Source organism: Falco cherrug, chromosome 5 (genome assembly GCF_023634085.1).
Source record: "Falco cherrug isolate bFalChe1 chromosome 5, bFalChe1.pri, whole genome shotgun sequence".
NCBI classification, from domain to species: domain Eukaryota; kingdom Metazoa; phylum Chordata; class Aves; order Falconiformes; family Falconidae; genus Falco; species Falco cherrug.
This window is the reverse complement of record NC_073701.1, coordinates 47583756-47601054: the sequence shown is the minus strand read 5'-3', so window position 1 is coordinate 47601054 and position 17299 is coordinate 47583756. Positions and strand designations below refer to the sequence as shown.

General features: G+C 39.3%; 1 protein-coding gene across 6 annotated transcripts in view; it reads right to left on the bottom strand.

Moving 5' to 3' along the window:
* ANO4 (anoctamin 4) overlaps window positions 1-17299 on the bottom strand; it is a 198143-nt gene that overhangs the window by 13514 nt on the left and 167330 nt on the right. For all 6 annotated transcript variants that reach the window (XM_055712557.1, XM_055712554.1, XM_027812375.2 and 3 more), the window contains 6 exons: window positions 14929-14965; window positions 11666-11777; window positions 10551-10608; window positions 7783-7880; window positions 3343-3485; window positions 1487-1639 (listed from right to left, as the gene is read on the bottom strand). In XM_055712557.1, the coding sequence (XP_055568532.1) occupies window positions 1487-1639; window positions 3343-3485; window positions 7783-7880; window positions 10551-10608; window positions 11666-11777; window positions 14929-14965 (601 nt within the window). The remainder of the gene's footprint in view (window positions 1-1486; window positions 1640-3342; window positions 3486-7782; window positions 7881-10550; window positions 10609-11665; window positions 11778-14928; window positions 14966-17299) is intronic.

The following is a 17299-nucleotide window of genomic DNA, read 5'->3' as shown; positions in this document are numbered from 1 at the left end:
CAGTGGACCAGATTTTTCTTTATCCTGCAGTTATTTTGTTTATACTGCAAATAATCTCAAGGAAGCTGCAAAAATGCTCATGGAGGCCTTGCCTCCACCAAGCCACATCATCATGTGAATAGTTTTAAGAAACACTGTAAGCCTCCCTCCAGCCTTTGAGGAGGGTCTGCCAGGGCAGCCATGAGTACATGCAATCCATGATCTGCCTGCAGCCTTGTGTGCGTAACTTGTGCACAGCTGGTCAGCACGTACCTATCAGCATCAAAATCTTCCTGGCATGCTAATGCTATACAATGGCACACAGCCTCTAGGCATCACCTTGGCTTTTTGGCCCATCCTCAGCTGCCTGACAGATCTTGTGGTACAGGCACACAGCAACTCTGGTCGTGAGGACCACACCAAAGGAAGGTTAGGCATACCGGTTGATTTTAACGAGGCATCAAGCTGTCCCTGAAAACTTCGCTGAATAGGGAGCAAATGCAACCTACTTTGGGAAATCACACCTTAGCTGGCCTGAAAAAACAACATCTATTTTTCTGTGCTTTTATTATCTATGTTATATATGTTTTTCTTCCAGGAATTATGTCTGCAGTGTATGCTGTGTACCGGCTGATGTCCAGGCTTGTACCTAAACTCATAGATCCACTCTGTCTACATAAAAAGCTTTAGGATGCAGACTTTAGGTGCATGGTAGACCATTCAGAGAGCACAAAGGCTGGGATTCTGCTATTTCATTGTGTGGGCTACTGGTTTTTGCAATGCAGATGGGCAGCAAGGTATCCTATTTACCCCTCCAAAGACACCAGGGTCTCAGTGTTGTGCAGATGATTTTGTTTTACAGAGTCCTTCCTAAAGATGTTCTGCTTTTTCACACTTCAAGGACATAGTCAAATCATGTTCAGAGAGCCCTTGCAGTAGTGTGTGTGGCTAGGTGACCTCAAATTTATGTGAACCCTGTATTTAGCAACGTAGGTGTGCCTCACTGAGAGCAAGTTGTCTCTAGGGATCTAGACCCACCCTGTGTGACCCACCAGGGACCTAGCGGCCATAACCCCTGAGTCACAGGGTCACTTGGTTTTGGCCAGGTAAATATAAAACACACAGGTCCCTTACAGGATAGTGGCTGCTTTAATTTGACTTTCATGTTTCAGCTGTTCTGTCTGGTTATTGAATTAAACCTGAGCAGCAGCATGTGTTCACACTGTGTCTGCCACAAGAAAAAACCTGCAGAGAACACTGATCACTTTATTAAAGCATCTTGGCTGTTAAGTCCCCCAGAAAATCATTAAAATACATTTTCTAATATAGACTATTAATTGCATAAGTAGATCGGCATCAGATACTTGAAGTTTTTTGAAACAATCAAATTGTGTGTTATTAATAGGGAAGACTACTGAAAATATGTTAATCTGCTCTGACAAAGTGGTCAATACTTTGCCTTAGAAATAACACACACACATAACAAACACACATACAAATTGCTCACCTATATCTTTAGCTCTTGAAGCTAAAGGTCTTCTCCACTGGGTAACAAATTTGTATGCATCAAGCCGAATTTCAATAATATTGTTAAGTAAGGCCAGAAGTGGTGCCAGTGGAAAAGCTGCCACAAAAATGGTCGTGAACCCAAACTGAAGAACTAGGGAAAAAAATGAAAGATCACAGTATGACTGTTAAAATCTCACCCCAAGGTCTAAGATACCAAATCATACATGCATACAAACATTACATATAAATATACAAACATTGCTTATTATGTTGTACCATACAATGATCTAGTGACACTGTTACAGCAATTCCTTGCCAAAAGTTCAGAGCAAGGATGACAAGAACAAGTGCACATCTGTCCCTGCAATGGAGAGAACATCCATACTTTGTAATTTGGAATGTGGTTTGTAAGTAGACAAACTGTGCTTTTCGAAAGGGACATTTTTAGTCCAGCATCAACTAGGATCTCTCAATACCTGCAATGATTAGGGCTGAACACATTCCTCTTTATAGTACAGATGGGCAGCAGTTTGAAACTTTGTGTTTCTAGGGGCAGGTTTTCAGACTGCCAAATTTCCCATTAATTTGAAAAGAATTGTGTGAGGGAGAAAAGAAAAAAACAAACAAAAACCTGTGATGTATGCAGTTCAGCCACACAGGGCAAATGTTCTTTAACTTTGAGCAGTTACCCTCTGCTCTCCTCTGGATAGAGCAATGCCTTTTGACAGCAAGCTATTTTGTAAACATGAGGTAGTAAACAATGGTGAATTTTAAACATAAACAAACATGCAGATGCAGGTCTGTACCATGCAGTTTAAAAACAAAAGCCCAAGGGAACTTCCTTTAGTAAATAACAGTAATAAAGTTCTTCAGAAATGTATGCAGGTGAAGAGGTGGGCTGTGGTTTTGAAAACAACCTTCCCCACACAAAGCCAGAATAAGAAGTGTTTTGTGGATGTTTTTTGCTTATTGGATTTTAAAAATGTGGAGATTAGCAAACCAGCAGCAGTGTGGTTAGCTGCATTGATTTGGTTTGGTTCTCACAAGCTCACTCCCATTCCTCACCTGACCTGTGAGAATGAAAATCATTTTGCAGCCTCATTAGCTTCATGCAGGAATAATTAAAAGAATACACCAGACCACATTAAAAAAACTAAAAATGCAGTAACATTAAAATCTAGTGAAAGAGAGAGAACAAAGGTCAATGCCCGACTGTCGTGGTTTAACCCCAGCTGGTCATTAAGTACCATGCAGCCACTTGCTCGCTACCCCTCACCCTGAGGGATGGGGAGGAGAGTTGGAAGGGAATGTAAAACTCAAGGGTTCAGATAAGAATAATTTAATAGTTGAAATAGAATAAAAATGAAAGAATAATAATAACAATGATGACAATAGCCGTTATAATGAAAAGGGGAAGGGAAAGAATAAAATCCAAAAAAATAAAAAGAAGGGAAAGGACGAAAGGAATACATGGTGCACAGTACTGCTGCTCACTGCCTGCAGACCGATGCCCAGCCAGTCCCCAAGCAATGACCTGCCCACCTCAGCCGACCCCCCAGGTATATATATATACATATATATATATATATGTATATATATATACATATATACATATATATACATATATATATATACATACACCGAGCATGTTCGTCCCATGGTACAGAATACCTATTTGGCTAGTTCGGGTCAGCTGACCTGGCTGCACCCCCTCCTAATTCCTTGTGCCCCTCCAGCCTTTTTGCTAGCAAGGCCTGAGGAACTGAAAAGTCTCACATCAAAGCCAAAACACAGCACCGTACTAGCTCCTAAGAAGATAATTAACTCCATCCCAGCTGGAAACAGGACACATACTCATTTCTAGGTATTCATCAAAGAGCCCATAAGCATTCATAGGTTGCAGATTGTAGTCCTTTTCCCACTGTGGGAAGCTTGTTTTTCTCTGTGCGCCATATTCTTGTCGTAGTTTTCTCCTGGTCCACCAGTTTTGAATCAGCCTATGTTTTCAATTAAATTAAAGAAACAAGGTAAATAATATTAGTGCCTATGTATCACAAAATTGGAAGAGGCTAAGTGTGCACAACATACCTTGTTGCATTAATTTCCCAATGCACAGAAAAATAAAGTGTTAGTAATATATGTGGCTGATGACATGTCATAATAGGTATGAAAACAGACACAGCTGATGAGCTGTAATCCAGGCCTAGATGTTGTTGGAGGTGGAGGGATTTTGACATCTTTACATTATTTATTTACCTCTTTTCTCTCTACACAGAATGGCAAATAACGCCAGGGTCTGTTTCTACAGCAGAATGCAATGCTGTGTGGAAATAGTTGAGTTCTAATTAAGAAATCAGTACACTGAGTGCTAGTGCTGCTTGATCCCTTCCTGTGTGCCAGTCAGCATCTCTACACAGCTCTACACTCTGCAAAGGAACAGTCCCCAGGCAATCCCGGAAGGGAAAAAGCAACCTTGAATGGTGTCTGCAGCCAAATATACAGAGCCACAAAAGGCAGAAATAAGGTGAGGACTACTGACAACACATGGTGGCCAGGAGGTGGATAGCTGACATGACAGCTGTCTCCACCTCGAGAAATTGGGGAGCAGTACCTTCAGGAGGAAGGTACTGTTCCTGAAGAAATGCATATGTAAGGGCACTGTGGGAGGCACCGAACCAGAAGAGAAATGAGTCCTCACATCTGAAATAAACACTCCTGCCTCTCCAGAACAGGGAGTTGTACTGCTATGGCCAACAAAGGACACGAGTTACAATTAGTACAGAGGGAGGGAAAAGCCCCACCACAACAGATATTTTCTCCAAAGTTTTGGTTGACCCCTTTGTCTCAGCAAGATAGAAGGCGATGGCTTACCCAAATAATTCAGTCCTTTCCTGGACTGTGCTTTGCTTCTTGCCTTCATAGTGGTCTGGTCTGGTCTGTGAATGGTAGGCCAATGGCCACTAGGTTTGGATAAGGGTTTGGCCCAATTGCTTGTTTTCTTAAAGCTTAAAGATTATTTTTCCATTCAGGCCATTTACCAGAGAGGTTATAGCTTTTCCTGTCTTCTCTAGAGAGGTGTAGGTGCAACTGCATGCAGGGCATTAAAATCTAGAGTTTAGAAGTGCAAGAAAAAAATTTAGAAGTACAAGCTTGGGCTCCAAGCCAAAATTTGGAAGTACAAGAAATAACTAAAATACTTGGGGTTTGTAGCTTGTGGCCAGTCACTAGGGTCGTCTCAAATGTAAATCCATTACCCAGTGTGTAAAACCAAAGAAAAAGTCTAAGAATGTAAGATATTGTTTTTAATACAAATTTCTGCAAGTTTGGGTGCTACATGAACTAGCACCCATTGGTGGCTTCCACAATTAGATTTAGACAGGATTACATGAATATTAATTTGTTAAATTCTGAACCTCTAACACTGATTGGATGGTAATCAACCTAATGCTTACACAATCTTACTGGTTAAGTACACATGCTCATTGAGGAAGGATATCCTTGTGGGCCGGGGTATCTGGTGTGAGGGGTGTGATTTTTAGTATTATAATGAAGGTAGTTCACTTAAGGACATATCTTTGTCTATCTGTCCAACAAGTATCAGATATATCTTGATTGCAAGAGTTTTCTGTTGCCAACTTTCCAGGATGCAATTGTTCTTCAAAGTCACCTTGTCCTAAGCAGCAGCAATTACTTCAGTTAATCATCCTTGATAGTTCTTTGCATGGGATATCCTGAGTTGAAATAATTTGCGTGTTCTGTTTCTTCAAGAATATGGGCAGATTGTTAAATAAACCCATATGTCCATATGGTATTAGTTAGTTTATACATTCTGGTTACAAAATCTGATAAAACTAACGTATAAAAAGCCTAAAAAGACCTTTCCTGTGAGTGACCATGGTTGTGACTGATGAGCTGTGGAACAGGTAAGGGCACATCTGTGCAGTTTACAGCACCCTTTGGGACTTTGCCTCTTGTGTCCTGCCCGTGAGAAAGTGAGAGGGCTGAGAACTGAATTCCTGCAAAGGCAGCCAATTGAGAGGTGAGGTGGGTGGGAGACCAATACATGGAGTCAGATCCTAGTTAGCTTCCTTCTTTGTGAGAGGAGGAAACCCATAACCAGTGTTACTAAATATCTAAGACTCCTAGTAAAATTCAAAGAAAAGTCATTTTCTGATTTATGTGTGAGTAAAATGTGAGCAATACGATGTAATGTGGTTTTAATATGGATGTACATTGTTCTTCCAAGAAAAATATCAACTTGAAATTGCGGTTTTCCATCTCCAAATGAAGTAATAATTTATACTTTGTTTCTTAGTTATTGCACATGTATCCATGCAGGAGAGGAGAACTGATGCACTTTCAAAGGTTTCAGGGTGGTGTTTGTATGAAGTAGAAGCACCACTCCGACATACCAGTAGCTGTATTAAAAATGTAACCATTGAACAATCGATGCTCTAGCACATATCCTGGGGTCTCTCTGATAGCTTTGACACCTGGTTTTTAACTCTCAGGCAGAAATTTCAGAAGAGAAGCCAATGCCACATGTATCAGTCAGAAATGTGTCACCAAGGAACACCCACTGCCATCTCTGACTTGCCCTGCATGTCTCTGTGGTCCCTGTGGGAGCACATACCTGCACCAGAGCTGGGCTGCCACCCTGAAATGGTGCAAAAACCCTCTCCAAAACAGGCTGCTGGTGCTCCTCTCCTGGGGCTGTCTTATGGGGAAATACTCTGCTATTGGCTTTGGCACTGCGCAGGGCTGGCTCTGCCTGGGTCTTGGCAGGTAGTAGCCAGCACACAGGTGGAAGTGCTGTGATGTTCTACTACAGGCTATAGCATTGCCTCCAGATCCTCAGGCCATCCACATGGTATTGGGCTCTGATCATGCTTTTAGCAGAAATTATAATGATTTTTTTCACACAGAAAAGGAAATGCACTTGTCTGCAGAATTTCAGGGCTAGAAGGTGGATTGGAGAGCAAATACATCTCTCATCAGAATAGGCTGAAGCATCTCACATCGTTGTGACTGTGTTTTGCACTGTGATTTTCGTTGTGACTCTAAAGAGACTGACTGCACCTGAAGCAGTTTATTCCTATTAAACCAATTCTTCTTAAACAATCTCCTGTCTCCTCCAGTCTCCAGTCACTTTTTTAAATCCCCTTCAGTGTTCTTTATTAAGTTTCAAAATCCCTATTAATAGGTAGCAGAAAGTTCTAATGAAAACTACACAAAAGAGACAGGGAGCAGAAGGAGAAGGATCAACACTGGCTGCTGCTGTTCCCTCCTCCCCACCCTGGCCAATTCCTCCAGCCCTAACAGCTGCAAAATCCTGGCAAGCAGTGCTAGGCACAAACCCAGAAAGACAAAGAGACAGCAATCTTTGAGTACCTGATTGGCAATTACTCTCTGCATTTAAATCATTTACTTCATTCTCATTACAGTTCGATGTGATCAGCACTGAGGCTGCCTGAAACTGCTTCTGCAACGTGTTTCTGCAGTTCAGGGACCAAATTCTGCACTAACTCTGCTGTGGATCCTGCAGTAGAGCAAATCTCTCTGAACTTTGCAAGGGCAAACTTTCTGACAACGTCAGCTATCTCTTGTATTTTCACACTTCCTAATTTCCCTTGATGACCTGCCACAATGTCTCTAGCATCAACTGTTCATATTAATCATATTAAACATGTTCATTAAATACTAATCAATAGGAAATGAACCAATAGGAAATTAATTACCATCAACCTTTTTAGCTAGGGCACAGCTCCATAATATCCTGAAGATCACCAGGGAACCTGTCTATGTACCGGACAGTATGTTTTTCCATCTCTGAGATTTTATATGCCAGCAGTGCATTTTTCTACCTGATACCAGCTCTTTCAGGCATCTTTTATCACCCAGCAAGGAGAAATCCAATTTAGAACTTGCTGGTATAGCTAAAAAATGATACATATAACATTGTGTATTCCTGTGTAAGTTATACAATGGTCCTACAGTAATTTTTAAGGAGTTTTAAAACACTGAATTCAATGTAGTCAGATCAACTACTTCCCATATATTATTTATTTGTTAATATTTACATTACCATTTCACTTTTGCAAACTATGTCCAATGTGAAAAAAAACCAGACACCATTTATACATTTGGAAATCTGTCTTAAAAGTTCTGTATCCTAGGGAGGATTTTCTATTGTAACGGCTACTGTGTCTTGCTTTTATGTAACCAGTCATAAGGAAAGCATAAACTTAATATTCTTCTGTAACCTACAGAATCATAGGCATTGTATTCACTTACGGGTAGCCCAGTTCCATGAAATTATTCCAGGTCTGCTTTAACACCATTATAATACCCATCTGCATACAGAGATCAATAAGGCATCCACTAGGGTGGCACTAAAGAAAAAAATAAATAAAAGTTTAAACAGAAATAATGCCGAGTTTTAAAGCACTTCTTAAAGACAAGAAATGGATAATTTATTTAAATAAAATTAAATGGCATTCTCTGTTGTTTTTGTTTTTTGGTTTTTTTGTGGGTTTTTTTTGGTTTGTTTTTTTTTTTTTTTAAATATAAATGCATGGGAACATACGAGACTGCATCATATCTTCAGCCTTTTAAGCCCAACATCTAGTTCTCTGCAGAGGTCAGAATCAGCTGAAACCAATGGAGTTTTCACGTTAGTGCTTCTGATATGTTGTGCAGCTGTGGGTGGGACAAAAGTAAAGGCTACCAGGTTTCTCTAACGATCTGAATAGTTTTTGGGGAGGTTGACTGTGCATCAAGTCAAATAATGAAGAAAAAATTCCTCCTGGCTGTAAAGGCAAACAGTTTATGCCTAGAGGATATGCCTAATACTGTTTATTGAGTACTATTTAATGTCTACGACAGAGTGGACAATGCAAAGCTCTTATCTTCTTGAAGAACTAAAAAACTCTAACTATTGAACAACAGTTCTTAGTGTCTCTTTCTGAGTGATTGCTTTAGCAGTGGCTCCAGGCCTTGAAGAAGTGGTGCTGCTTTTGGGAGAGATGCTCAACTAGTACAAATTCAGGCAATTATATGCTTTTTCATCTAGTATTTGGAGAAACATCAAAGGACCAAAACCTTTCTGCCCTCAAACAGCATTTTGCACAATTGACTCTGCTGATTCAAACAATGGAGTCCAAGCTGTATTGTTAAATCTTGGGTGGAACTATTTCTCTAACTTTTAGGGAGAAAAATTAGTTAAGACCTGTAACAAAATATGATATGAATTTTTTATACATACTGCATTATATAGTGCTTAAAACCTGGATCCCTGTTGAGGTTTCTGTTGACCTCATTCAACTTCTTTTTAGATTAAGAGGGTGGCAGATAATTATTCATATAATCTTTTTAAATTAACTTTTCTGGCATTATTATTAAATCACCAACCTTGATTTTTAGGAATTATTCACATGAGCCAATATAACCTGAGAGACACAGATGCAGTATTAATAAAGCAGCAGTGATGTTACAACGATAACATCATTAATATATAAATTGTGGTCTGAATATGCCCATGGACACTGGACTATACTGTGTTATTAAATATCTTAGACTTGGCTTCATCCAACAGGTGAAGAGAGGGCTATTGGAGGGATATCTGGGCATTATATTCTAAAGTCTGTTCCTAATAAGTCCTAGCACAGATATAGTCAATAAAATCGAGACTTTTTTAGTAGATGTTTCTTTTAGTATTAGACTTTTTTTTTGTTCTCTGAGAAAAGCAAAATAGCAGGGACTAATAGTAGCTTCCACTAACGACTGACCTGTAGCACCTCGCTGTTGCGTTTCCCTCCCAGACCTGGTTGTTTCTTCCTCCCATCTCTGCCTCTGCAGAGAGCTGAGGTTCTTCCCCTGTTCACTGATCCCTGAGATGATTCAGCCCAGTAGTTCGTTAGAAAACTCATTCAGCCAGAAAAAGGAAGAGTTTTCTGGGGATACAGGAACTGAATATGCTCCTCATAGGGATGGACAAGCCAGAGCCAGTGCAGAGGAAGAGGAAGGAACAAAGTTCTGGGGGAAGGTTCAAAGGAAGAGCAAACTGTCTTCTTTTGGCAGCAGCAAGCTGCTAGGTCAGCTCAGCCCCTCTCAGACTTGGAGGGATGTTTAGTGAATTTCTGTCTGCCCATTTATCAAGTTTCCTTGAATGTACAAAATTCACTACTTCAAAATTAGGATGACTTTTTCAAATTTTTCCTTTTTTTTACTAGTATTTGGATCACCTCTGTTAACCAAGATATTTATATATCTGTGTTTGTAAATTCACGTTGGCAGTGTAAGACCTGCATTTTCCACTTGCCGTTTGTCATATATTTGCAAAGTCCTTTCAGTTATTCAGCTGTGAAGCAGGAAAGAAACAATGGGATATCAGTGTGCAGATAGCAGCACTGGAAACTACTTAACTGGTCCAGAAACTGCTGCTGTTCACTTCCAATAACTGTCCAATGCTTTCTGAATTCTGAATGTATTGCCAAAAAATACCAGGAGTGGTCCTTGAGTGACTTGCAAATCCAACCTCTCATTGCTCTTCAAATCCATTTGGTCTTATAGATATGAAACACCATGCCAGTAGTTCTTTTGGGAAGTTTGTTCAGATCTTTTGGTCAATTTCCAAGTACATTTTATGTGTCTGAATTTTTAAGTTATTATTTTGTTATTTTAGCTCTCTGAGCAGCAAGGCTGGAAAAGCTGAGAAGAAAGGATTTTTTTAGAAGCAAAAAGTTGTCAGATTCATATCTGACTTTGATTCATTTCAAGGATGAAATATTTCCAATGTAAAAATGTGAGTGATGTTTAAACCATCTGATACAAGTATCCAAATGTGATGCGAACACTAAAACTGCTAGCCTTGAAAAGGGCATATATATCAATATGCAGATGTTTGTAGCAGATGTTGGTGTTAGTAGTGTGGAGCTAGACAGCAGCTGAAAACCCAATAACAGACTCAAAAATACCTAGATAGAATAATGTGTCTGCCTCTGCTTGCATTCACTGCATCTTTGGGCAGTAGATAAATCAGTGTGTAGTTAGTGAACACTCACCTCTTCCAGTCTCCACCGGTTTATCAGCCTTAAGTAGGCACCAGGGTGTCCTGTAAATCTTTAACACAGGAATATACATCAACTATGTTGTGTAAGCAGTCTGTTCACAGTAGCAGAAGAAAGCTCACACTGGTTTAATTTAATGTCATCTTAGCGTGATTGATACAACTATAAAAGATGTCATGCATCTTATATATTTTTGCATGTCTGCAAAATGTTTTTGGGGATTCCTGGAATAATTTCCATGAAGGGCTAAGTATATTTTTACTTCCAGTTTTATTTCAATACCAAATACTCTGCTGTTGGATATTCAGCATATGCAGAGAAGAGAGAAAATCTGAACAAAACTGTTCATGTCAGTTTGGAAAATGGTTTTCAACTGCCAGTCCACTTCCTTATGCTGTAACGGGGGCTGTGATATCTGCCTTTCTGTGAAATCAGTGAAAATATTAGTTTTCCTTAGGAAAACATAATTTTCTTACTATTCTCCCATGTTTTCTCCCAAAATGATGCCCACATGCAAATAATCCATACTGATGGGTTTGTCTAATTATGCTTTCTCTACTCAGAGGCTCTTCTTTTGCTTTTAGGGGTCTTTCAGAAAGAGACATACATATATATATATATATATGTATTTCATGTTCTGTGGAAAAATCCCAACTAGCTCATAATTCACTCTTAGCAGTACAAATTCTATAACAGAAGCAGCAAAATATTCAGACAGTTGGACTAGATGATCGTTGTAGGTCCCTTACAACTGAACTATTCTGTTCTATTCAGAAAGAAAAAGTTTTATTTACTTACCAGTACAAATTATACATATTAAAACAAAGTGAAGTGACTTGCATGTATAGTATTGTGGGATGCATCCGTTCAAAGTAGTGAAATTGTTAAAAGTTAGCATTGAGCCAATGTGGTGTCAGGAAATGAAAACTACGATTGTTTCTGGGTTTTTGAAAGGAAAATAAAACTTCAATTTGTCCTGCTTTGATAGTATGGAATTTCCGTTTTGAGATGTGTGATAATATGTGGTCGCATTTTTTTTCATTACAGATGATTTTATTTCTTCACCCTACTTCATTTTGCACATATGAGAGTGTGGACATCAATCCTACCTTCCAAGGAAGAATGCTATATAAAAGGTAGAGCTGTTCAAATTGACAAACTGAAAAAGAAACATTTTCAGAGTGAAGCTGTTCTCCCACTCGGATTCAGTACGAGGCTGCTCTGTGAAGAAAGAAAGCAAAGTTTCAGAGGTTTAATCAGATTAACAATTTCTATTGGCTAAAAGGCTGCACATATCTGTCAGGGCTGGCAACGTAGTTGTAAATTAGCCTGCTGATTTCAAAATATAAGCTGACAGAAGAAATTGTATCCAAAAGCAGCACACAGCAGGTGAGCTTGTAAAGACTTAGGAATCTTTTCTGATACTGGATATGTATATTCCCAGAAGACTGTAAGAACGTGGTCAAGGTAATATGCGTATTAAACATCCTCCTGGATTCCTGTGTACTTTACAGGCTCAGACACTTATCTTGTTTCCTTTTCTGCAACCTACCATAATGGCATTGCCAGAATGCAGCTCACTACAAGCTATGAAAGTGCCTTTTTGTTAGAGATGTCACGATGAACTGGAGCAAATCTGCGCTGTAATTTTGTTTCATGGATTTGCCCACTGTGCTGGCACCTAAGGACTCCACACAGGTACCAGTGGAGCACCACTGCATGACTCCCTTTCATGAATCTCATGAAACTCATCACAGAAGACTGAGAAAAAATATTTTGCAATGGATGGGGTAAGGCAAATCGGAAAGAAACTTCCCTTCAGCTAGGCCCTTGATCTCCATCTAAAGAAATATCAAGACAGATATTAATAGAACAACTTCTAGGCCAACACATCAGTACCATGTCCTGGAACTACTTTCCACTTGAAAGGAGCTTGTTATTAGTCAACATTGCTGTGAACAGGAGTAATCAGAGAAGTGGAGTTACTAATGGTGATTCTGAGTACTGTAATTATAGTACTCATATACTATTTCCAAAGGAGCCCCAGTAAAGGCCTGGAAGTACAGAAAGAACAATAAACTAGATTCTCTTTAATTAGAGCTGCCTTACCCAGGAGGAAATTTCAAACAGATGCATCAACAAAACCATAAGACAAACCATAAATTAACACCTGTGTTAGTGATTTGGAAATGCCTGTCAGGAAACACAGGTTTGTGTGTATGCCAGTACATACATTTTCAGCTAAGCAGAAGGAAATAGAACATTGTGGATTTTTGATGCCAGTTGGTGGGAAGGACAAGTTTGGCTTTAACAAAGCTGCTGCAACTGAAGCTTTGCTCATATGCCCATTAGGGACAATGGAAACGCTTTGGAGGAACACAGACATGAGCTCGGAAAAAGGTCATGAAAAGGCTGAAGAAGGGTGTCCTGAATGTAGCTTTGCTGTCAATCCAGCTCTGAGCTTATTATGCTGATAAAGATCATTCAAATGGAATCAGCTACTCAGGCCATCCAGTCTGAAAATGGTCAGAACAGTTTGACCCACTGAGTTTTCATACATGTTCTTTCTGCACAGGCTACAAGCAGCAGACCTACCTTCTAGACAACCTGCCAGAAAGTAATCAAACTTCAAAGTCTCTAGACCGTATCTTACTGTCCCCAGGGTGTTACAGGCAGTAAAAGGGCATAGCCTGTGCAAATCACACACTTGAAAGTCATATTTCTCAGCTGTAACTAGGGGGTATCTTTTCCATGGGTACAGGATGGCAAAAATATTTTAAATCTACAGCATACAAATGAGGACTCTCAGTCTAATAAGAAACAACAGAAAAAAATGCTGTCTTACACAGATGTGCTTTGAACATATCACCTATAACTTCCTAGATGTAGAAAAGCCCTGACACTAGCTAAAATCAGCTGTGTGTTTCCTCTGATCAGACACAAAAATCTGTCCATCTGGTCCAAAAATATCTTAGTGAACATCAACAATGTACAGAGATATCCAGAAGCTCAAATCAATTTCCTCAAACCACTTCTACACATGTCATAATATGGTTTGCTTAATAGGCCTTCAGAAAGAGTCTCATTTCAGGTTTCTTGACACCAAGGAGCCCTTGCCAATTGCTGCCAACTACTGCAATCTTCCAGCATGATTAGGATCTCCAGAGACTGCATGAACCATGGATATATGAGTGATTAGCCTATTGCTACCGCAGTGAGAGTACGTGCTGTCCTTAGAAAACATGTCCTTACTCTAGCATAAAGATCACCTTTATAGGTGAGCTGAAAAGTTTACTCCAACTCAGAACATCGAGTTTAGATGTTGGTAGAGCTGATAAATCAGTTATTTTCCCTCCAAATTACTGCCCCTTTTAAAGACACATATTTGATAGTCAGTAAGTACGTGTTTCAAGCCATGAATTTGGTTTCCAGATATGATTCCCCCATTTCCAAGTCTTCACAGAACCCAAGGGTTGTGAGTGCTTGTATTGGGTCTGGCTGAGCCCCCCAGCAGCCCTCATAGCGCTGTGCTTGTATTGGCAGCTAGAAAGGGGGTGACCGCACACCAGGGTTTTGGCTGCTGCTGGGCAGCGCTCACACGGCATCAAGGCTGTTTCTCCAGCCTTCTCCCTGTCCTCACCAGCAGGCTGGGGGTGGGCAAGATCTTGTGAGACATAGCCAGGACAGCTGACCCAAACTGACCAAAGGGATATTCTGTACCATATGATGTCTGCTCAGATGTAAAAGCTAAGAGAAAGGAGGAGGAAGGGGAGACATTCATTATTTATGACGTTTGTCTTCTGGAACAACAGCTATGTGTACTGAAGCCCTGCTTCCTGGGAAGTGGCCAAACATCACCTGCTGATTGGAAGTAGAGAATAACATCTTTTGTTTTCCTTCACTTCTGCACATGTGACTTTTTGCTACTGCTTCATTAAACTGCCTTTATCTTTACCCACATGGTTTTTTTCATCTTATTTTCTCCCACCCTTTTCTGCTGAGGAGGGACGGATAGAGCATCTTGGTGGGCACTTGACGTCCATCCAATGTCAACCCACCACAGTGTTCAGTCTCTCTGAAAACTCATGTTTTTTCTTCCAAGGTTACAATTTTATTAAGTTCTTAAAAGATAATGGTTTGGAACAAGGATCAGTCATGGTAGGTGGGCGATAGTTGTTCACCACTGATTGAATGGCACTATAGCTTAGTTTATATACTCCTTTATTATAAACTTCAGAAAAACATTATTCCTATAGATTGCAAATTAATCAGGATTTTTCATATTTATACAGACAGTATGAATGCTATCACAGTATAGGGACCAAAAAAAATCAGTACAATATCATTCAATTTTGTTTTTAACATTGCTTACCTAAATTTGTCAGGAAAAGAGCAACCTTTTCATACAGCTGTAACAGAGAAGAAACAGCCTCTTAGATATGTGACCAGCTCAAAAATAAAGAATTGCTTCTAGGTAGAGTAACTGCTCTCATTATATGTTAAATCTGACATCCAGATAGTCTCTGTGATGTTCTGATAATGATGATAATAAAACTATATAGTAATAATACAATAATGATATAATCAAACAAGGAACAGTAATATTTTAAAAACTTATACTAAGCTTTTTTCATCCACAATTTATGGAGAAAAAATTGCTGTCACTGTTCCTATTTTACATACACAGTGAAAAAGCGTGAGAAAACTTTTCCAAAAAAACCAAAGCAGAACAATAGCACAACTGGGAGTTTTGTTTTAGCTACGTATGGAACATTTATCTCACAAAAAAAAAGAAATCACCCTAGTAAGAGCATGCTTTGGTGTGTTGGGTATTTTGGGCTTTTTGGTTTTGTTTGGGATCTATTTTTTATTTTGAAAGAGAAGATACTGGGGAAACAGGGTCACTTCAGAGAAAGGCTTTCGTAATCCCCATCACCAGACGCATTTCTTACTCTTAGTTAGTGGCACTGTTACAAATCTTAAGTGGTACTTTCTGTGCTTAGCAGATACCATGCTCTCAAAATCTCTGGGAGACTGCAAAGTTCATAAAGCTTACAAAAACTAACTTGGAGGGCTTTCACAATTAGTATTTGTGAAGGGGCTTTGAACCTATGAAGTACATCACCACCACCATCAGTATTAGTGTAAATTAATGCAATGATTTCCATTTTCTTTAAATGAGTCTGGATCCTGGTCCCACAAAACGCTAGATGTCCTTAACTCACTGATGTCTACAGGCTTACAAAGCTCCTCATATTTCAGGCTGAAGTACTTACTCCTAAAGTGCATATCAGCAATGTTTCTTCTCATTTTCAGTTATCCTTATAAACTCTTGCTTAAACTGAATTATGTACAATTTACAGATCAAACTGTCTGGTTAAGAACTGAAGTCATCCTGAATTATCTCATCCATGTTAACAACTACTTCTTGCTTCTATTAGCTTTTTGCTGCCTTTGGAGTAAATAGTTTTCTTTCAAGTAATGAAAAAGGTGGTTTCTTCTAGGTTCAAAAGGGTAACTGTAAAAGTGCTAAATATCTGGGTGGTTTATATCCTGATCCCAGCAGGGAGTGTACTGTTTTACAAATGTTTGTTGCTCTGCAGAAGCGGGTATCAAAGCTGTATTCTGTCACTGTTCCTCCTGGAACAGTAAAGACCGTGTTAGAGGTTCTGTTAACAATGTTTGTATCCAATTATCTGCAACTGCTGTTTATCGCTACTGGTCCCAAGGCACCATGTTTAGGATCATGTTCTGCTCTGTGTTCATATTTTCTATGGGCAATATCACTGGAATTAACAGCTTTTATTAACCAAGGTAAAGCTAATGATTGTTCCCAGGTCAGGCTGCAGGATTATCTGGGAGACACATTATGCTTGAAGGTGATTTTTTTTTTTTTTTGTTATGATGAATGTGTCAGTGTTAAGTACCTAGCTTTCAGAGCATCCGGTCTAGAAGTTACTTGTGGTCTAGACCTTTCCCCTGATGCTTAGAGAGGTTGTCATCTCATACCACAATCACTGGCAGTTTTCCAGGCTTCCTAGCAGTGAATTCCCTACAGTTATACACATCTAGGTCCATTCAGATTTTATTACTGCATGTTTACTTGCTCTCCTGCTACTTTTCTTGAGTCACACCTGAATTGCTCCTGGGGAAAAAAGTTGTTCTTTTGGGGGGTTTGTTTGGTTTCTTTTTCCCCAGAGAAATCTCATTACTGTCCTTTGGTAAACTACATTAATCCATCATGGGAAGTGAGGGATTGTTCTTAAGTCTTTTGCAAAACTCCTGCGGTTTCATATTTTGGGGATCTTTTTTCTCCATGAGTTATATCCAGATCTAAGGCTGTTGTGTTTATTGCATGGTAATAAGTATAAAGCTTAAACAATCCACCTTTGCAGTGCTCTACTTATTTGATGTATTTTATGAAGTAAAACAAAGTTTCTCAAAAGGCACCTTCAAGCCATTTTCCATTATTTTAAAAATTTCTCTAAGCTGTAAAACTCTTTGAGAACCAAGCAATTTTTTTTGGTGCAGTATTTCTTTGTTGCTACTTCACTGCATACACAATGACTTTTACTGAGAGCTTGGAAATGGATGTTGTACTGACATAGATATATCTAGTTTTCTTTTTATTTCTTTTGTGCTTATTGTGTGCTCTAGGTGGATTAAAGAAAACCCCTAAAAGCTGCAGACAACAAACAATAAATCAAAATAACATAAAAGAAAAGAGCCCTCGGTACTAATTC